The sequence below is a fragment of the Thunnus thynnus genome, chromosome 8 (genome assembly GCF_963924715.1).
Source record: "Thunnus thynnus chromosome 8, fThuThy2.1, whole genome shotgun sequence".
Lineage (NCBI taxonomy): Eukaryota > Metazoa > Chordata > Actinopteri > Scombriformes > Scombridae > Thunnus > Thunnus thynnus.
The window spans coordinates 10,088,044-10,110,999 of record NC_089524.1 but is presented as its reverse complement, the minus strand read 5'-3'; the positions used below and the strand labels follow the sequence as shown (position 1 = coordinate 10,110,999).

At 37.9% G+C, this 22,956-nt stretch overlaps 2 protein-coding genes across 3 annotated transcripts in view; one reads left to right on the top strand and one right to left on the bottom strand.

Annotated features, from left to right (window-relative positions):
• Positions 1-982: 982 nt before the first annotated feature.
• On the bottom strand, positions 983-13,181 carry efcab7 (EF-hand calcium binding domain 7). Its single transcript, XM_067596424.1, has 13 exons — positions 12,775-13,181; positions 12,044-12,255; positions 11,767-11,853; positions 10,974-11,190; positions 8,938-9,059; positions 6,325-6,466; positions 5,300-5,409; positions 4,680-4,843; positions 3,928-4,061; positions 3,683-3,831; positions 3,263-3,472; positions 2,152-2,259; positions 983-1,938 (listed from the first exon to the last, which is right to left on the bottom strand). Exons 1-13 carry the CDS (start codon positions 12,902-12,904, stop codon positions 1,858-1,860), a joined length of 1,866 nt encoding a protein of 621 aa, XP_067452525.1. The 5' UTR covers positions 12,905-13,181; the 3' UTR covers positions 983-1,857.
• A 209-nt stretch (positions 13,182-13,390) lies between these two features.
• Positions 13,391-22,956, top strand: part of itgb3bp (integrin subunit beta 3 binding protein) — a 51,306-nt gene continuing 41,740 nt past the window's right edge. The window contains exons 1-9 of one of the 2 annotated variants that reach the window (XM_067596427.1): positions 13,392-13,493; positions 14,334-14,370; positions 14,739-14,811; positions 15,640-15,694; positions 16,740-16,818; positions 17,082-17,169; positions 17,343-17,393; positions 21,208-21,261; positions 21,500-22,221. In XM_067596427.1, the coding sequence (XP_067452528.1) occupies positions 13,489-13,493; positions 14,334-14,370; positions 14,739-14,811; positions 15,640-15,694; positions 16,740-16,818; positions 17,082-17,169; positions 17,343-17,393; positions 21,208-21,260 (441 nt within the window). In that variant the 5' untranslated portion in view covers positions 13,392-13,488 and the 3' untranslated portion in view covers position 21,261; positions 21,500-22,221. Of the gene's footprint in view, positions 13,494-14,333; positions 14,371-14,738; positions 14,812-15,639; positions 15,695-16,739; positions 16,819-17,081; positions 17,170-17,342; positions 17,394-21,207; positions 21,262-21,499; positions 22,222-22,956 lie in introns of those variants that run through there. The other variant, XM_067596426.1, reaches the window with a different exon arrangement.

The window sequence follows — 22,956 nt, the reverse complement described above, 5'->3', positions numbered from 1 at the left end:
AAAACATTTCATAATGAATTTTAAATTATCATACAGTACTGATAGTCTCACAATATTCAAAAAACCCACTGAACATTGAAGCCCAACAGCCCTGAGCACTGGGGTGTTACTAACTCTCTGTGTTGGACAAGGAAGAGCAGACAGGGGCTCGGGACATTAAATACATCTCATATGCCATGTGACATTTAGTTAGTCGGCTCTACTGTTTCACCAGAGAAAGTCAAAGGGCAAATAATGGCTTGAGAGCTATAAATAGGAGGTCAAGACTGTTCTCAGCTGGAAAGGCCAAGGGCAAATAAAGTTTAGACCTGAGCGCAATGCTGAGGAATGCATTTCATTGCCAACTGAATATCCCCATATCCAAAGGCAACCGCACACTGCATTATTAGTATGGAGTGTGGTGACCAATAGCGATAGAGTAACACCGATTTCATGCAGGCTGAAACAGGCTCAAAGTACAAGAACTAAAGCACAATCCTTGATCTTAATGTAAAAAGGTATACCCATGTCGCATTGTCGGTATGTCTACATTACATCTTACAAAGCCTTTAAACTGCAAAATGTTAACATAAAGGAAGTCCTGACTACATGTTACAGTACACTCTATTTTGGGTCCTTCCTTCCTCACATATCCAGCAGGACAGTGCTGACATACTGACAAATAACTGTTACTCATAACCTAGATAACTAAAACACTTTCACTGCAATGCACCATTGTTTCTGTTCATCAAAACCATCTTCTGTGTTTTGAGGAGAGCTAAAAGAAATCCAGGATCCCCATGATCTTTGTAACCATCAAACTTGTGTAATTCAAACAGTGTAACCCTTGCTGATCACTGAAGTCACAGTGAAATGGCATTTGAAGAGTCTATGTACTTCCCGTAGAAACAAGACGTTAATGTGGGACGTAATGAAGGGATGGATTCAAAAGTGAAAACAACAGATATCAGTTAATGAAGATGTGATAGAAATATTGGTTGGACATTTTTATTTACATGTGCTGTTACATGATGTGAGTATTAAAAATAGCATTCACACTGATAAATCTGAAGCAAAATACTGTATATAAAAAGTCAAAAAATAAAAAATTCAGTTTGTTTATGATTACATGACTGTATATTGTGACATTAAAAAAGTAGCTAACAAAGTAAAATAGGTTTTCTTTTAACTGTGATTTTAAAATGTTGGAAAACTGTGTGATGTATCAACTAATATGAAACTGCTAGTAAAATCTATGATACAGCCTATTTACATTGAAAATATACAATTGGTTAATGATCATTAATATGGTAAATTACATTCTATTTTAAACTCGTTTAAATTAGTACAACAAAATTCACATTTAGATTTCTTCAAATAACAGAAACAACAGCAGGAAATAAATTGCACAACAGCAGCATGTAAGCAGTAACAACTATCATCATTATCAACTGTACCTTGTGTGATCACCTCTTGCTGCCACTAATGCATGGGACTTCTGATACAGCAGTTGGGTGATGTTGTCTGATTTGTGCAAGTAGGGCTGAGGAATCTGCTGGCTGTAAGTAGGCAGAGTGTCTCAACTCCTGATGTTGTGATCGAGGATATTCCACATTTGAGACTTTACAGAACACACAGCTAAGCTTTAAGTTAAAATAATAAGGCATCGTACTGGTTGGACTTTCATATAACTGGACTGTGATTGCACTTAGTACACACAAACTGTAACTATAATTTTCATATAGATATACAACACTCTCTATTCTTTGTGTACCACTTATGAAACCATTGGTTAATGAATGAACTCGGCCCATCACTATCACTAGTAGCTATTCTGTATCACTAGAAGACCAGTGAATCCTTTATGGGAGTACAGCTTTACGTGCAGGGCAGTATAGTCTCCACACAGTTGTAGGTCCAATCCTGTTTCTCACTGATGGGCAGGACGTGTTGGCACACCTGGTGGACAGCACATATTTTTGTATTAGCATCCAAAATACCACATAATTATTCCATTAAATCATCCCATGAGTACTTATTTAAATCTAAAAGTAATAATTTACTTGCAAATTTGAATGTAGTAGAATGGAAACTATTACAATATCAAGATGATTATGATTTGTTGATTATAATAATAACAACGGAGACCGCTTTCACAAGAAGACTTCATACCATCTTAGTCCTGGCTGGCACCTCTACAGCAAACACACTCATGCCTCTACTGCTGCAGCAGTTCCTGCTCTGCTCATTGTTCACATGAACCGTCACTTTCTGGTTGGACTGCAACACAAAAGTTATTGGTCACTGCACTGGTCAGCTTTCTTCACTGAAATCAAGGAATATGTAGTATATGTACAGTACACATGTAGAAATTGGCCGCAACAGCTAAACAATCTGACAATTTAATTCATTAATAGGACTCTATAATCTAAAAAAATAGCATACTCTTCTTTTTACATGTAAAACAATGTAATCTACCTTGTTTATATTTCAGGAAAACTGCATCTCTACGTGACTACTGCCATTTGAACACAACTATAGCTACTGTGGATACATGTGGTTTGCAAGACTGCTACATTTAAGACATTTAGTCTCCAGTGCTACTAGTGTCATTGAAGTTTAAATGTAAGACTACACATAGATATAACACAAAATAACTGACAAATCAACATAAACACTTTCATGATTACTGGATAAACTGGTCATAATCTAAACCATTTCCCCTGTTCAGTAGTTCCTTTCAGTCACCAGGCCATTCTTTCACAGTAGCTCCTGTTGCTGTGAGAATGGATACAACCACTGCATATCAATTACAAGAGAGGGTGAATGGTCTCTGGCAACCATAGACTGTAGGAGTTGTCAATACTGAGACAGAGTGTTTAACATAAGTCTAGTAAAAGATGCAGAAATATTCTCTAGACAATAATCAAACACTCTGATGGTCTATGATTAGTACCACTTAGCATTCAGTAATTTATGCTAAGAATAATAATTTGTCATTCTGTCCATTTGTTTACTGGTTTGCTGCAAAATAACTTACAAACAGTATTCACTCATTCTGAGTTGGACTATCATCCCCCCTAGTGGTGATTAGGATACATAATTATTTAAGGATCACACAGGAATGTTCACATGCCTCTTCTTTGCAATGCTGCTAAACTGTGTAGGTAACTTCACTATACTATATAACTTCATGATCTATGACACTGTATGTCCCCAAGTCAGATTTTGGATGTCTCAGTTTCAGAATGAAAATCACTCAGAGACAAAGTTTGTTGTGTACCTTGTTGGCTATGACAGAGGAGATCCTGTGTTCTCCTCTGTAGGTGTAGATGAAGACGTTGTCGTGTCCTCTCAGTGATTTGGCCCCTGTCCTGGCTGTGATGGACTTCTGGAGGGCCTGGTTCAGAAGCTTGGGCCCCGAGTCCATACTGAGTGGCTGGATAGATGGCTGAGTGCCTTCACAGTGTGCATCTATCTGGAATGGACAAGCCTGATGGAGGGGGACGTTAGTTATTACAGTGGAAGTGTGTAATGAAAGTCTGGATGTGTTTTTCTTGATGTGTGTGTTAAAGTGCATTTATATTTCAAGTGTAAGCTTTTAATTGTGGCATATTTGGACTATATGATGCCATGTCATACCAAAACTGAAATCTGTGCCTATATTTGATTGTTTTGAGTGAAATCAGATGTGTGAACCCACCTCCACAAGCTCCAGCATCCGGTTGTAACCCATTGATTCCAGGGTGACCCACAGGTCAGCAGGATCTCCGTCTTTCTCTGTGGCCTCCATCAGGTTCAGCTCCATGAAGCCCTGTCGTGTCAGCTGGTTCTTCCTCATGTCAAAGTTCTCTGTAGCCAAAAAAAACAGCAAGCAGAACTGTAATGGGCCCCTCAATCCAATTCATTTTACATCAATTTTGTGAAAACAAATTTTATGTGATGTACCTTTGCAGACAGCCCAGGAATCCTTGTCACACTTCTCTCCACTTGTCCTCAGCTCAAAGAAGTTGTACTCCTCCAGACTGAGCAAACCATTCCCATCCAGGTCTATCACCTCAAAGATGTCAGACAGCACCTCCCTGTGGCAAACAGGGAGCAACACACAAAAATGTCATACAGGTGCAGTGTGTAGGATTTAGCGGCATCTAGTGGTGAGTTTGCAGATTGCAACAAACTGAATCACACAAAAAAGCTTCAAATCTTCACATTTGAGAAGATGTAACCAGCAATTTTTTAACATTTTTGCTTGAAAAAATGACTAAAACGATTATTCAAATATCAAAATAGTTGCCAATTAATTTTCTCTTGATCGACTAAATTGATTCACTGATTAATCGTTGCAGCTTTACTATCAGTCCATCTATGCAAATCAGCCCAGACTTTTGTCCAGGCTAAGCAGGGATCCAGATGTGCTTCAAAGCACAGATTATGTTACAGTATGTCTTTTCCCAGGCTAAAACCCTGATGTTATTTTCAGATGACATATATGTTGAAAGACAGTTGTAAGTACAAATTTTATCTATAAAAATAGTCTAAAGTTTTTGGTCAGTAATCAAAGCTGGTGAAAATAGGTGAAGATAAAACTAACATCCAGCAGATAAGTCATGAGCTTTGCTTTGGACACAGACACACACAGACACATAAACACACATATACAGTATATACAAGCACACAAGCAAACACACAGACACACACACCTGAGCTCCCTGGTGAGGTCTAGTTCTCCAGTGTCAGTCTTGTAGACGAGCTCTACAGGTTTATTAGAAAGGCTCTTTCTGCTCTTTTTCTTTAGTTTGCAGCCACTGGAGAAGGGAAGCAGGTAGTAAGTCCCAGCATTCAGTTCTCCTTTCCAAGCATACTTCTGTGGAAATAAAAGGGCAAAATAATTTAAAAACAATACATTTTTTTTTGATCACATGTTTTTCCTAAAACAGCAAAACAACAAAATGTCTATAAAAATATAATAATCCAAACTTCATGTATCCAGTCATATGTTCAGTTTGTGTGTCCATGTATTTTCACTAAAATGCTGCTGAGTAAGTCAACTGAACTAAATCCACTCATACCTATATTTGCATTTGACTCATTACTTAAGGGTGCTTTGCAAAGTTTTTACAGATATTTTTTACAATGTTTTGCTGTTGTTAAAACAAGTGTCATATCAACTTCATTATCTCAGGAAAAGTTTCTACTTTTGGAATCTCCGTGCCTGGCAGGAAGTCAGTGGACCCGCAATAACTTTCATGTGGCATTGAATGAATGATTTAGAATTTAACAAAAAATGTACATCTCTCAACACACACCCACACAAACATACTTCTTTGTCTTTTGACTCTGTGAAACACACAAACATCGAGTCCTCTTTGGTTTCCCCAGCTGACATGACAAAAATGGATGTGTCCACTGTCATCCAGGAGGAAGGCTTGTCTGAAAAAATAACACATGATTCAGCTTTTAAACCTCAGAATTGCATTTGTTTGTATGTATAGATTATTGTATGACATGTCCACTTTGATTGTAAATATTAGAAAATTAGAAAATATTAGAACAGAACAGAAAAAAAACAAGATTACTTAAAGGAATATATGTTTTTGTGCATGTTGTGTTACATGATTGTGGCCATTATGTAATTTCATACATATTTACAACATTATACCCTTAATATATGTTCATATGGTTGTTAAGTACCATAGACTTTACTATACTATACTGTATATTATTTTATGTGACAAATACAGAACAGCCATATACAAAAAATAGAATATAATGTATAAAATAATGTACAGCACTTTTAGATACAATAAAAAGTAATACATGCAGGTTTTTGTAATCATTTTGGCTGAAATCAGAAAATGTTATATTTCTGAAGTCACTTTACAGGCTAATATGAAATGAAGTCCAGCTTAACTAACAAGCTTAACTTTGATGCCTGGACTTCAATATGAGAAAGTTGATTCTTCGACTAATCGTTTTAGTTTTTACTAAAGCATATGACCTAAATCAGTCCATTCAATGTTACTACAGGTTTATGAAATGAACAGGACACTCTTCTGATTGTTTCTCATAAATATGCTTCCACTGTGATGGAAAACAATCTACTTAATATCCTACAAAATCATTATTTATAATGTCAAAATTACTGGAGCAAAACTTTACTTGACAATTATACAAAAAAATATATGCAACAATACTGTATGACACTAGAAACAACCCATGTTCAACAAGGAGTGGAGAAACTTGCAAGCAAAAAGACACCCTGCCTAGAGTAAACAATACTTACTACGTTTTTGACTATTATTATGAATTGTTGATTTCATGTGTAATATAAAACAGTGAGAGTACCAGCTCTGTGACTGAGGCTGAGGGGTTGGATGGTTAGATAGACGCTGGTTGTCTGGGGCAGGTGGAGCTGGTACTGCAGTGAACTGATACTCCCATCATCCTCCAGAAAGAAACATCCCTTCATGTAGCTGTGATGCCACTCCTGGAAGCATAGAGTTTAAAATCTGTTTAACTGACAGGCCTAGGGCATTCATAAAAACTAACATAGTGTGGCTAATCGATTCCTAATCTATATCACAGCTTATTTGCTTTCATAAGCCCTTTGAAATATTCTATATACAAAATATCTTTTTATGTGTATCCTGGTATGTTTTGTGATCTGTGGTCTCAGTTTAGATCCTGAAAAAAATCCCAACAAACTGTTTTGCTGCTTGACAACAAAATGCATTTATTCATTCAACAGAAACCAAAACTAATTTGCAGTTCTTATTAAAAGGAGGATTGATCTTGTGACAGGGGAAGTATATTTTGGCATAAAAAAAAAGTAAATTAAGCGGTCAATCACAGCAGTGAGGTTGCTCACTTGATTAACAGAAACTGCCGTTGTGATAATTACCACTGCAACCTTCAAGGGGCATAATCATTATTACAGTGTTTATGTGGGCTCAGCAGCACGTAAATACTTGTTATACTCATGCTGATCCAGAGGAGGGCAGAAGTGTTACACTACATTTCTGCTAAAGGCTGAAGCAAATCTCCCTCTTGGAACTGATATGGCAAATTGGAGTCCATTTAACTTTGATAAATACAGCCTTTTCAATCTTGGGCCACCGGTCATTCAAAACTATCAAGAGGCTACTTTGGCAATATTTATGAATCCTAATATTTCTCTCATTTTGTTGTTCCTTTGTCTGGCAGCACAACTGAAATTAGGTAATAATTTGAAATTGAACAGGAACAGCAAAACAAGAAAGTTTTCATTACACTCATTGGAGACACATTAAATGAAAACACAGTTGATGTGGACATGCAGTAAGAGGACACCGAGGGCCAAGCGAGTCTGGAATAGGCTATATATCCTTTTAGTGGACAAATAAATCAGCAAGTTAAACAAAGAAAGTACCATAAAGACGGAGCATGTCACTCCTTTAGAGAAAAGCCATTTTCTCAGAGTATTTATCTTGGGCTGTGAGAAGCATAAAAGATCAAACCATAACACTTCAGTGGTTTGTCCAGACAATATTAAATGAGGGAAATTGCCATGGGCACCTGTCCACTGCTTAAAGACATCAGAATCAATGCCCCCATAGAGAGAGGGTCAGCCTGCAGACTAATACAGGCGCTGTCACCTGCTCCGGCCACGGGTCTGATTTACTGCTACGCAGAGTGTCGCAGGACACCAAGCCAACCCCAAACACATACATACACATTAAATTACAACCTTTACTTTATCTGGTAATTTTTATAATCCTCCCTAATACTTTAAAAATAATCCTTACTGGTCAGGTTTTTATGCATAAAGACACTTCTGCATCCCACAAGACACACAAACACATTCACACTGCTACAAAAACACAGTCAACCCTCCACCCACCACCTCCCAATTATTAGCCCGTGGCAATATAGAAGCCAATATAGCGAGCAGAACTTCCCCCAGATGTAATCTCTAGACACACATTCTTTCACCTCGATGATGTCTGGCCCTTTCCAATCTCAACACGGCGCTTGGACCTGAGAGTTGGAGCAAGGGGCTGTTATTTTTATTTATTTATTTACTTTTTTTTCTCCCCCTTGCTGTAAAGCAAACCAGCCGAGGTTAAGCCAAAAAGAGTAAAAACAAAGAGCGTGGAATCAATACGGTGTATATCTATCCACTCAGGGCTAAATTCGCCCATCAAAAGAACTGGGTGACAGTGACGCTGGGGGAGCAGTAGGGCTGCGAGGTCCTTGTTATCATGGAGTCTCACACAATACGATTTACAGGTTTTGTCAGTGATGGTATTAAAAATAATCTTTCAGATTCATAATATAGTATATTGCCTATAGAAGATAATAAACACATACGGTAAATCATGTAATGGATGAGTTCTTACTATAAATTGCTGTATTAAATTAAGTTTTTCTGCCGACAAATGCCATTTATAAACATTAGTAGAGAGGAACCGACTGGTTGCTAAAAAGTGATATATTTTACAAATGTACTTATATTATTACTTTGTTAAATATTAGAAAGTAGTTTTCAAACTGGTTCTTTCGTGGATGACAGAAAAAATAAATTAAAAAAATCTCTAAAAGTCTTTCTTAAATAATTTAGAGCTGAAACAATTAGTCGATTATTTGATTAGTTGTTTGACAGAAATCAATCTGTAACTATTTTGATAATTGATTCATTGTTTTGGTTATTTAATCAAACAAAAATACAGAATGTTTTCTTGTTACAACTTTTCAAATATGAGGATTTGCTGTTTTTATGTGTTTCATATCACTGTAAATTCAATATCTTTGGGTTTTGGACTTCAGGTCAAACAAAACAAGCCATTTATATGATGTCATCTTGGGCTCTCTGAACATGTAATGGCCGTTCTTCACTACTACTAGATTAAATGATTAATCACTTTTTATGGAAAAAATAACAGATTACAGATGAATCATTATGACTATAGAGAGGGTTACCTGTAAACCAGAGGGCTCTGGTATCTTGTTGGTCTTAGTGCTGCTGGATGTCATAGTGATGGAGTTTGACAGGGACGACCGTCTGCTGCGAGCGGAAGAGGGACGAGAGGATGATCGGCTATCTGAAACGTACGTACGCACACACACACACACACACACACACACACACACACACACACACACACACAAACATAAAACTCTCATAGACAGATGCTAGCCCATAAAAACTAATGCTTAAAGTACATGTTATAAAATTGTTATAAACAAATTAATAAATGGTAACATTGCAACAGCAAAACAGAAAGCTAGATTGACTGTCTGAAATATTAAGTACTACCCTCCCCTGTGAAAACAGTAGACACACTTTTAAAAGAGAGATGAGCTGCACAACATTATTGACACTGTAATCTGTCTTCTCAGAAGTCCGTTCCCCCGGTTTAAGTGAGAACGGCTACTTTGCATTTGGGTTCTGAGAAAGTGCGATCTCAAGTTCAACCACCTTTTAATTAATTATAGAGGCATTTTAAATTACAAATGGCATAACAGCATGCTTTCTGTGAACACTAATTGAAGACAGAAAATATCAATTCACTAATGAGGGGTCTGATTGTTTCCAAGCCTGGGAAATCACGATGTGAAGTAATGTGATAGGCTTACAAGCAAATTACTGAAGCAGAGAAACAAATAGACCCACTGTCATGGTATTTGTCATAGATCTATTTTGTATTGATGACAGTATTTTAATCTAGAGGATCAAATTGTAGCTGTTTTGTGTGAATGTGGACAAAGACGCACTGAAACGTGGCCTAACAAAAGCTCCGATGTGGATTTATATTGAATGTCGATATTTTTCCAACACTGGTGGTTCAAACTTAATCGACCAATTATCACAGAAACACAATGACAGTTCATCTGCTGGTCTAACAAATAAATATTAGATTCAAAGCACCTAATACATTATTAATACACATCTCATCAATTATTTTGAACCATATGGAAAACACTCCAAAGTGACCCATGCTGCATACAGTTACAATGTATTTCTCAGGGTCCAAATCAGCAGTCAAAACTGTTTTTGAGCTCTAAGAATAACCCATTCAACGTGTGCGATCGTGTAGCATCTCATGTCATCGCCTTGTTAAAATGTAACAGGTATAAATCAATACGTGGGTGAGGCACAATAATGTGATAATCCCGACTACTATCTGGGAGCTCATTTGTTTTTGCAGCGGTGGTCGACTGGGCCCTCCTCTCGACCACCGTCTAATCCCTCATCATCTCCCCAGTGAGAAGTGGTGGAATCCCCCGAATCAATAACATGAACATGGACTGACCACTTAAATCAACCCCATCTATCTTCCCACAGTGAGCCTGTCCCCGGCTCGCTCATCCAGGATCTCTGTTCTTCTCTTCCTTCCCTCAACATGCTGGTTCTAACAAGTTAAAGGTGAGGTATTTTACATTAAAAAAAAACTCTCTGTTGGCTCATTATCTGACGTGGCAGAAGGCTGAAGATGCACTCGATGCCAGCCGGGCCTTTCTTGCTTGTTCAAGTTATGAAAACACATCTTTTTGGCAAGAGCTCTCTCTCCAAATCCAGAGTTGAAAGGCAGCATTTTTCATCCGTGCAGATAGAGCTTCTGTCAATCTCTAAATGGCAAAAAATGATTACCCAAATCACAGCGCTTTACAGTCTCCTCCCTCCAAACAAGCTGCTCTAATTGTGTGGCTATTATGATGTATGGACTGTCTTAATGAGGTGATTTGTCACAGGGGAGTGAAAAATCGATCAATAACAGAGCTATTATTTATTCATCAAAACTAATCGGTGAGGCGTATTGGGGCAATCGGTGCGTACGTGTATGCATCTAAAAATGGGAATCTGAAGTATAGCCGCTGAACAGCCACCATAGGCTGCAACTTTGGAGCCTTTGTTAGTGCCACGCAAACAGATTCTTGTTCAAAACATTATAAAACATACACTCTGGGGGTAGGGTGCTTTATGTTACAAAGTTCTGGGAAGCCACATGTTGTACCTTTCTTGAGTGAAGTGTCTGATTCTGCTCGGGCTGTTTCTGGAGGCTGAGGGTGAGTTGCTGCTTGGGCTGCTGATGATACCGATGACATGGAAGGTTTTGGAGGGCTGTATGACTGGCTGCCAAAGTTCTGTCTCTTCAGCTTGGCATCAGCCTCGAGCCTCTCCAAAGCAGCTATCTGACACTGCTCTACTGTAGACACAAATAATCTGCAGAACTGACAGCAAAAGGAAACCAGTAGTAAGAGGGTGATACATGAGCATTGTTTTGAGGCAATTTAGAGAGGCAGAATTGTTTATGAACAAAGAAGACAGTTTAAGCAAATCACAGGAGAGCTAAGATGTTTACCTTCAGTTGTGTTTTCTCTGACACGTCTACTCTATGTTTTATCATATATTTTATATTTCTTAAAAAGTGAAACGTAAAGATAAATGACTCAAAAAGAAAGACATTTTTATAATGTACTTTCACTGGTTCATAAAAATAATAATTTGTTGTAGCAAGTAGTATAATTTGGTTGTAGTTTAAAGTTTTTTCTACACACATCTTGGGATAAAAACCATTGTTCTTGGGCTGATATTTTTAAAGTTACTCTACAGCATTAATTATCTGTTGTTGCACAATGAAATGAAAAAAATGAATGACTGATGCACAAATAGGACAAACATATATACACTTTTCATAGCCTTGAACACACAAGGACCTGACCGATGTGTCACAGACACGGAGAGCAAAGTGGTGATAGAAGCAGTATGAAAAGAAGACACCACATGCACCACATGTCCAAACTTACTTTTGAATAGTCCAATTTTCCATCCTTGTTGATGTCAGCTAATGTGAAAATAGCATTCACTTCCTCAGTGGTCATTTTCTCTCCTCTCTGTAAGATTTAAAATGTTTTTTCAGTAGTGGAAACACTAGAAAAAAAACAGCTCCTCAGCTCCTTCAACATGAACAATTATAACCAAAAGTCCTTCTCACAGAATACATATATGAAAAATAAAAGTTAAATCAAATTGTAGCCTACTGGTTGCAAATGTGTCTGATGCAAAATGCTTTAAGCTACTCACAGTGGTAAGAGCCTTCTCCAGCTCACTATGTGTGATGTAGCCGTCACTGTTCACATCCATCTTTTTGAAAGCTCTCATCAGCTCATTTTCCTCAGTTTTCCTCTCACACTTGAGAATATCACAAAAGTCATCAAAGTTCAGTTTAGAAGTTCTCGGCGTCCAGTATTTATTGAGAGTGGCGTGGGATGGATTTCTACCAGCCTGCTGGAGAACTAAATAAGACAAATGGGAAATGGATTGAATCTACAAGTAAAGAAGACAGGTGGCTGTGTGTTCTTCTTTTCTGGTAAGTTAGCTTCTCTGACAGACTTTTAAATCACATGCACATTATTCAAAAATTAAAAATCCTCCACAATGAGACCCTTTTTTGCACATTGTAACATCTGTACCTCTGATTACCACAAACAACGTGCACCTTTCTCTCCTTTTATTTCCCCTTACGTAGCTTTGAGGTTAAATCAACTTATTATACAATCTTACATTCTGTATCAGCTTGTTCCAGCTCTTCATCAAAGTAATATATTTACAGTGACACACCGAATTAGTGGCCAGCAAAATTGATTTTTTGAGATATCATATCCAGTTGAATTTTACATAACTGCATGTTATATAATTATATGAAACAGAAATATATCTAAGCTGGATAATTCCTTCACATTGGCAAACGTAGCACACGCTAACAGTTGTCTAAACAAGCTGCAGACAGCACTAATCATCATAAGTTAGCTTACCACGACATAACTGCTGTCTCGAAGCGATATTTGTCAAACTAGATCTGAACACAGCAAGGTATGCGGCTCTACACTGCATGTAGAAAGCCTCTTCCTCATCAGCAGACCGAGGTGACTCTTGAAAAGACATCTTTGGAAGAAGATAGCTGTCAGATATCAGTCTGGCTAACGTTAGCTTAGTCCTATCTAGCGTAGAAACCAGACGACAGCCAGATATGTCAACTAAGCTAGGCTAAATTAAAATATTTCGGCGCTTCATCACACCGTAATAATAGTCTGAACGCACGCAGAATACATTTTATTGAAACCAAATTCGCTCCCGCGGTGACACGGTGATTTGTCAAACACCGTTGCTATCTGCTGCCTGTTGCTAGGTAAACAAAAACGCACCAGTGTTCCACCGAAAACGACACGGCAGAAACAAACGTTGCTGTAAAAAACTTCAGCGCAATGTATTTAAGCCATGTAAGAAAAGTAATTCACTGATAAAAGCGAGCCCAATTTTATAAACTTGAATAATGATTTTCTGTTTGGATTCAAAATATCTTTTACGTATTTCGAGTCATTTTTGCAAAAAGGCGCCACCAGGAACTATATAAGCAACAGGTCATGTTGTACACGAATTTTTTGAGTGTAGCAAAGGCGCCAGTTTCATAAATTATTTTGTGGCAAACAAACTTCTGTTGGCTAAAACAGCTCTTCACTAACTCGAAAATGCCGTGAGTATTGTTAACAGTGTCTTATTTTACTTCATATTTGTCGTAATGATGATGTTACTCCAAGGATGCCTCTGTTATATAAAACTAGTTTCTTTCAAACGTTGTGAATGCAATGAGCAGTAGTGGAAGAAGTATTCAGATCCTTTACTTAAATGAAAGATAACAATACTGCAATGTAGATATAACTTGCTCCATTACACGTAAAAAGACCTGCATGAAAAATCCTCCTGAAGTAAAAATATATAGGTATTAGCAGCAAAATGTACTTGAGTACAGTACTTGAGTAAGTTAAATGTACTTAACTTAGTCACTTTCCACCACTGGCAATGACTGTAAACAAACAGTACAGTATAACGTTATATGGACTAATGTTATATAGTCTGTGTCTACACATCAATAATTTTGTTTTATTGTCATAGGAACTGAATGGTGTGGTTTGCTCATTAGAAAGTTTTTTGTACCCTCATCATTGTGTTTTAATTTGTCGCGGTGTTACTGTAATATTCCCAGAAAATTACACACTTTGGTTTAACTGATATTTTACTTACCAAAAACTTAAGTAGCAATTGTGGTCAAGTTTGTGCCTCTCATGCACTAGTCACTAGTCATGTCATTAAAGCAAATGTAATGAGGCCGTGGGGCGGGTAAGAGGGGCTACTGCTGCAGACTCATATATGACCTTTCTCTACATAAATATTGTAATTCTTGTTTTGGGTTTGTTTGCTGTTGTATAAAATGAGGTTTCAAATAACCAGGAATTGCTTAGGTATATATATAATTTCTTAATAAATAAGGCGGTGCATTGATACTGGATATTGTTGTTTTTTTTTTTTTTTAAAGGGCCAAAAGACCTCTGGGCATGGACAATGCCACCAATGTAAGTAAATAAGTTGTCCTTTAACAAGGTTTACTGGCATTTTTTGAAATTTGATTTGATATATTTATGGATTAACAAATACTCCAATTCTAGAGATAACATGTTAAAGTGAGAGCACTTATATCCAACACGGTGTCCCAAGGTGTTAAAAGACAGACACAAAACATGTAACATGAAATGAATTAACTGATCATGGCTAACATACTGCTTTCACAATTGTTTATCACATGGTTTCAAAGTTTAAAGTGTAGGCCTCTGGCTGTCTATGGTTTCTATTCATCTTTCTCTGGATTCTCAAATGATTGAATGAATCATATTATCACAGAGCCTATTTCAATCTTATGTTGTCTTCTCTCTGTCCTGAATAGCATCCAGCTTCCAAAATACCAGTACCATCAAGAACCCACCCACCTTCGACTGGAACTGGAAGTTCTCAAGCAGGTGTGTTGACATCGGTCATTACACATTTGTGAAGACATGTCAGTAATCAAATACCTCTTAAGCATTAGCTACACATAGAAGCAGGACAAATGTTTCTTTATTCACATATTACGACATCTTATTTTCTGTCCAGACTTGTGCAAAATTGTCAATTTGCTAAGAATTGCAGAGAGATGTCTGTCATTGTATCTCACACCCAAACAGTTTATGGCCCCAAATCACTTCAAACAGGTGTGTCTTAACTAATTGCACACTCAACCTCAAACAGACCACACCTCTCAATTTTAAATCCTGATTTTTAAGAGCTCACTGTTGTGATTGTTTTTTCTCCAAGACAACTTGAGAAGACCAGTCTCAATAAGTATGGGGCAACTGGGGCTTAAAAATGGTAGAAATGGACTTTTAATCAGAGAGTCAGCAGTTCAGACTCCTTAAACAGGAGTTTATAATCTTGGCAGGGAGGGCATGGCTGGAGAAGTTCTTTAATTCTAAGTAACCCTCTTTTGCATAAATAAAGATTTAAAAGACAATTGATTTAACATTAAAAGAATTCAATGTCACCTATAGTTCTTCTGTCAGAGAACCTCCACCTCATTTTTACAGGGTCCATTCTTGGAAATGGTAGACACCTGTGCAACCTGGGTTTTTATCCTCCTCTGGAAAAAGAAATTCTACAGGACTGTGACTTTAAATTGAAGTCATACTGTGTATAATGTAATCTTTGTATGGGGAAATAATACTGCGTTCTTGTCGGACCACAAAGCAACAGCAACTTGCATATTGTCTACTCTAGATTGTGTTATTTAGGATGTTGTCTTTAATCAACAGGCAAGGCTAAAGTCACCACATGTGAACAAGACGCCCCAAAGACAGAGTTGGAGAAGTGAGTATCAAATTAATAGATTTTGCAATTTCCTTTCATTTAGACTAACCTTTTCATCAACAAGTTGAATTAGCGGTAAGCTGCAAGTAAATTTGGAACTGCTAATACACGGAAAGCCAAAGCCTCTAAAAAGCACAGATTCAAAGGGTTACAGAGAACTCCCTTTTATGAGTTGCCATATTTCAATTGCCACACTTTCCTGATGGTCATAATGACATATCAGAATTTAATGACAGGAGACACGGAATGACGGAGATTCATCATTGGCCAAATTATCAGTGATTTACATAGCACTAAAAATAGTTGTATAAGAGTCACTTAACACAAGAACCATTTCCTTAGCCAAGGCAGACATTTGGTGTCAGGCCCATCCATCAAGACAAGCATTAGTTTTTTAATTTTATAGTGCTGTCACTAATACGTTACATGAGCTCAGTTTACAGTACATTCATAACACTCACTTGGTTATGTCATATTAGGATATATGACATTGAAGCACAGCAGTGTTTTATTTATGGTTGGACACCATCAAACCATCAAAATACAAAATAATACATTAACATACAAGTAAAATGGACAAATATAATTGATAAACAATAACTTAAATAAGTAAAGAACAAAAATACAAAGATGGAAAAGGGCTAAGGTGTGGCTACACACACAGATAATTAATCTTTTAGTTATAGACAGCCTTTCAGATCATAGAAAATCATAATTTTGAACAAAAAGAAGTACAAATTCAGGATAAACATGAAAAGATTCTCTTAATTTTATGCTTTTATGCTTATTATATGCACCATCTCTTTGAATTACCTGCCTTTCCACGCTGGTTTTCAGTCTTTTCCTCTTTTCTTTAGGCTGAGTTCAGGATCACCCAGTTAAACGAATGTTAACTACTGATCTAAACATAATAGACAAGACATAACTAGTCAGTATGATGCTATGTATAGGCATATTTATTCACACTGCCAGACAATAATATGAGGAAATCTGAAGGTGTCATTGATTGTATCACTTTCTCTCCGCTCTCTTTTGCCGTGACCAGATTGGACTCCTTGCGATCTAAACTGGAACAATCGGTGGATGCATTCATCAGAGCCAGAAAAGAGCTAGAGGAAATACTGGTGAGAAAGACTTTTTCTTTGCTCTTAAATCTTTAGAATAGGCGGAAATGTGTCTGTCTCCATCTTATCTTCCGATTGAGAGATGATGGTTTTATTACATACTGAATATTCACTTCTGACATGGCTTTTCCTTTCAGAGTGACTGCTCGCAGGGCTGTGTGTGTTTTTTTTCATTTCCACTTCGGTGTGCTACATTTTTCTTGTGTGTTGCTGGGGGGTTTTGTGCTTTTCTTATTATCTCCTTGATTCTGTATTTTAATTAGTCAGCAGAGGGCAGCAGTGAACAAGGACGTTTGCTCACTGGATCTTCTTCTGACCTGAAGACAGAGCTGAAGAGACACAGAGAGCTGAGTAAGTACGCAAAGCCACCGCTGAATATGAATATCAGAAAGTACGGTCAAATCTGAGGTTGAATAAGAATTCTCTCCATTTTTTTCACTCAACTGGGTGTGAAATAGATTTAACTGGTTAAGATTTATTTGTTCCCACTTAAAATAATCGCAATGGTATTTGTGTCTTTGCAGCATCCAGAGCAGAGTCGTCTTTGAAGGGAAATCACAAGAATCACAGTCAAGGTACTTTTCCTGGTAATAACTTTAATAAACCCAACTCAGTGTTAGACATTCATGTGCTCTTACGCTTTTACACCATCAAGATAAGCACACCTACAGTACTTATCCCTGCCTGAATACTATCTCATTGATTATTCTGGGGCTTTTTATGGCCATGTACTAAGTGGATCTGAGATTTGAACACTATTACAAGATTTACCGAAGATTAAGCCCGTCACACATGTTTAAAGGATAAGAGTGGAAATTCAACATTTGTGTCACATTCTCAAATTGCACATTGATTTTGACAACTTCATTATTTAGGAATTTTATAGCAGATTTCCACCTGTAAGTTACGTGTCAGTTATGTGTAAGTTATATACTTCTTTGAGTCAAGCTACTCCGCTCAGGGTGGAGGGTCGGTATCCCCACTTTTTATTCATATCAAGACTGTTACGGTCACATTATTTTTCAGTGGTAGCCTTCATTAAATAGACTGTTGTGATTATGACCTTATCTGTAGGTCTTTAAAGGCCAGTAAGAAAAAAAATTCCGTCCCAATTGTTCAGTCGAGTTCAGGATGAGCAGGAAAACAAATGTAGTCACAAGGCTGTTTGATTCCCAAGGACAACCCCATCCGTTACTACTTCACTGTTTGATTTGCTTCTTGCTTCATCTTCTTTGCTATTTAACATTAACAACATCAGTGGATGCTTGTTTGAGTTGCCCAGACAATCGTGTTCTCTGCGACCTTTGGAGAAAAACAACATTTTGTTATGGCTACACAAACAAGTCAATGAGCAGATTTCCTAGGGAAAGAATTAATTTGATTATTTTAGGCACATATTATGCCTGCAGCAAAGCAATTCTTGTGATCCAATCATACAATGGTGACTTGTAGAAAATGAATAGGGGGTATTGTCAGAAGGCAAGCTTGTTTTCCGATAAGGTTGTTAGAAATTATTTTAATTAGTTCCAGTAAGGGAGCTGAACATACATGATGCATTGTGGATCCACACCCCAGGAATGTCACATTTTTGTCACATGGTGGATCCGTGAAATTTATCAGTTTTGCATAAACCTCCTTACAACAACAGACTTCACAATGTCAAGGCAGATAGCTGTGGGAGAGAATTGGTCCTCTATGTGCATTGAGACACACATTTTAAGTAAACAAACTGTTATTCAAAGCTGCTGCAGAGTTCCGTCCTATATCTGCTTTGAGCGTGAAATCCAGACAGATGATGCTGATGGTATCGTGAAGCATGATCCTTCTCTAGTGTAAAATGTTTGCTTAGATCCGCTGCTATGGCCTTAAGGCTTCGTCTCCATGTGCTGAATTCAAGGAAGAGGAGTGTAACAAACTCTCGGCTGAGTGCATCATGAGGACGTATACTGTACGTGCTGGTTGTTGGATGCAATATTATATATAATTAAGTACAATATTATGCATGAAAATGATAAGAAACAAAAGAGACGGGTTGCAACAGTGTGTATATTATTGTATATCTTTACTTTCTTTATAGGCATATCGAAATACCACAGTGAAGCACTAATATATGCATACTGAATATGGATTTGACTTATTTCCCCACCACATCGGAGGGTTTTTTTTGAAGAACACAGTGGTGATCAATGTGTAAATCATTGTATAGATCATTGTAATTAACTGTTTTCCCTTCATAGACTCAATACTCGATGAAGTGAGCCAGAATCAAATTTTCAAACCGGATTGTTCCACCCCCACACTACACTTTTCATAAAAATCAGTGATGGAGGTTGGTCATCAGTTCATTTACTTATCTGAGCAGTTTGGCGGAGAGGCTGAGGGCATGTTTATCTAGCTTCCTGAAATGTCTACAGATATGCAATCAGGCATCTTAGGATGTTTTTCATGATGTCAGGTGACCAGGCATAACACTCTATAACATGAATAAAACTGTAACTGTTTAACTGTTTAAATAGATGTAGATGCTGTTCACTTTCAAATAAGAAGTTGTGTAGACTAATATTACTGATGTACTAATTAAGATATGATTTTGATATTGTCTAATGCTTGTTCTTTCAAATTAAGACTATAATTCCCACAAACTATCCTGTGACTCTAGGCTATTGTAAAAATTGTCCCATCTCTTCAGGGATATCTGAATGGTGAGGGAAACCTGCAGTAAAGCAAATGACAGATTTTTGACTGAATTTATGTCTTTACCGCCAATTTTGCATATTGTCTATGCTTAAAATCATGCAAATTTGGAAACACAACTTCCACGGCAGCCATTACACACCAGGAAGAGCTCTTTCTCCGTATTCCGACTCTGTACGCCAGGCTCTCCCTTTCTTAGGTGCCAAGTCGAGCCTCTGGCACCTCCACCCTGCCAGGGCAGCTGAGTAAATCCATGGGGACATTTAAACCTTGAAGGCCAATCTTCCAATCCCACTTCCCTTCCTCCCCCCTTATGTCTTCTTCCCACTCACTTTTTTTTTCCCCTCTCCCCCTTTTTTCCTGCCTTGTCATCCCCCTTTTTCCACCTTACGCTTGTGATAGTTAAAACCACTTCTTTCCTCAGACTGAGAGCACGGAGTTAAGAAGCGCTTACGACCGTCCTTTAAGGTTAACAAAAGTTTCAGTAAGCATTCTAAAGAAGTCACTTTTGGTGAGCAATCAGGCTTGGGGCGAGCATAAATCCTCAGGGTATAGTCCCGGCATTACAAATACCCACCATGCCTGTATCTGCTGATGACTACAAAATTGAAAAAGAAAGGCCCTAATAATTCTGAGGCAAGTTTCCCTCAGCAGTAGGTATTGATTATTTGTGTGTGGTGAGAGATTTGGAAAATTCAATTAAAGGAGTTGTGCAAAGGATTCATAAATTCAGCCCCTCCAACCCGTATCGAGACATGGTTATGTTCTAAATCAATGCTGCACTTCACAATATATTTTCTTAGGAACATAAAAATAAATAACATTTAAACAGTTCTGCTTACTACAGAAACAAATTTTATTTTCTCTGAAGCTTTTTAATAACAGCCAAGTACTGACTGGTGCACATCTTCAGGGTGGTGACGTATTTTTATTGCGTTTTTCCCATAAGAAAATCCTGTATAATGTGAATTTTGAGATGACAAAATGAGGGGAAAGGGGACGGCTCAGCAGTATAAAAATTGATCAGGCCATAGATGTGGCCACGTTGGGAAAGATTTGTATGTCAGCAGTAATGGGCTGTATTAAAAAGAAGATTCCTTAAGATGTCATAAAAGTGATGGGGCTGTGTCGCAGGGTCGTGGGCTGCCAGCCCAGGCAGCTCCCAGACTCTGGCACATCAATCCTAAGAGGCCTCACGGACAGATGCCACCTACCCACCGGGAGTTTTATGCTTTCTGATTGAACACACGGTTGCAATTAAAGGAGGGAGTTGTATATTAGGCTGTTTTGGTCCAACTGAAGCCAGCGGCCTTCGATCGACACTGCGGGTTGCAGAGTATGCAATCTTTTCAGACGTGATTTCTGATTTAGTGAATGTCATTGCATTTCATCTTAGGGTGCAAAAAAATATACTTCCATGTTTCTTCGAAATATTAACAGCAACCAAATAAGTATTTTTCCACAGCAAATATAAGTTAGGGTTGGGTTACAGCTTTAATTAGCATTATTAAATGATATAATGACTTTGTAGACCTAATTTACCTGATAATAATTTGTCCCTGCATTTGCTTTCCGGCATTTTACTGCCTTTTGTGTTTTGCCTTGATTACAACTCAAGTCATTTTCTCAAACAAGCATTGTTACTTATAATAACTATAAATGTTTCACTTTAGATTTCATCATTTTTCTTTTTAGATGGCATGAGGACGGGTAGCTCCTACGACTTTCTGAAGTCCATTATGGGCTGAGGTACAATAATCCATTTCTTCTCTAATTTTGGACATTGGAGGTTTAAATACTGTAAGTAATCCATTGCTATACATCATGGATTGTTACCAGATAACACCCACGGATTATAGAAAATGTAGCTCATGTTAACTTTCTTCTTTTGTATGAACGTTCAATCTTGACAGCGACTGCGGTGTGTGTAATATCACCAAGTGCCAGTGGGGTTACAATCATGTTTTTCCTCTCCCATATTCCCCAGGTTTTTGTTAGCGAGGCATCTCGGCTGTTGACAGCTAATGGAATTGCTCTTCACCTCTTGTGTAGCACCGTGCGTATGATCCCACGGAGATACGGCAAGAGATGAATGTGGAATCTGTGCTGTCAGTTGTGAGGCTGAGATGTCTTGGAAGCCGTCATTCATTTGCTGGAGAAGTGTCTGCAACGGTAGGAGCGAATCCTCTGACATGTTAGCCCCCCGTCTACCCACCGGAGCCTCTGCCTGGCAGCTGACAAATGTTGATTCTACATTAACCACAAAGCTGCAACGCTGTGCAAATAATGTTCTTTCAAATGGCAACCCTCATCCCCTTTATGGCTAAAACTATGCAATCCTCCCCACCTGTGCAGTTTAACACCTTTGAAAAGTAAAAGTGCGGGGGGGAGGGGGGGCGCAAACTGTCTTATAACACAGTAGTCTCTTTATTTGGCAGCGCCTGGGAAGGCCGAGGCCTCTCACTGCCCGAGTCGACCTAAGCAACAGCTGGTGTTCACAGCAACATTTCCTATTTCTGCCTAAGGTGGATCGTGTAACTCTCACTTTATCACCCTTAGAGGCCATGTGAAGGACAAAGCCAGCACACCCATGAACAAAACTAATGTTTTGATACAGGCCCCCTTTGGAGATTGATAGAAGGCTCCATGGTGTTTTTAATACCCTCTGACCACCACTGCTACATCACAAATAATCTCTTACCAATGGTTTTCACTGAGGGAGATGTTCTTTATTTCTCAATAAGACAAAGTTTTAGCTATGAGGATACAGTATCTGCCTCTAATCCAAGGTTCATAATCACAGTAACTCGGGATACGCCATCCTGGTGGCCGAGTGGTGACAGATTCCTTATTTTCACCATGGCTTCAAAAAGAAACAGGCCTCGCTTCTGTGTAAAGATTTTGATTTAATAACTTTTTTTAACACCCGACGGACACATGAACTTGATACTTTATCAAAGACTGAAATTGCTGAATGGGACACTTATATATGAGTTTCCAGTCGCAAACCTAATTAGTGTAAACAGAGCAGTGTGAACAGTAACACAGTTTGTTGCTTCAATTAGTATTATTTTTTTGTGCCTTTTATTTTTAATGTTTGTGACTCGGAATAAAATGTCATATACTACAGGCTTTTACATTTGATTATCTGGTCTATATTCAGGTTTTTATACACTGACATACAGAATATTTCATTTAAGGTTTGCAGCTAATGAACTTTAATTATCAATTAATGTTAATTTTTGATTAATCCATTAGTATTTGACAGAATATAGGGTAAAATGACTGTTACAAGTTTCCAAAGCCCAACATAACATCTTCAAACTGCTTGTTTTGTCCAATCATTCACTTTAAAATGATATGAATTGGAGACAAGCATCAAATTTTCATATTTCAGAAGCTCAAACCAGAGAATCCTTCACATTCAGGAGCTGTTCTGCAGCT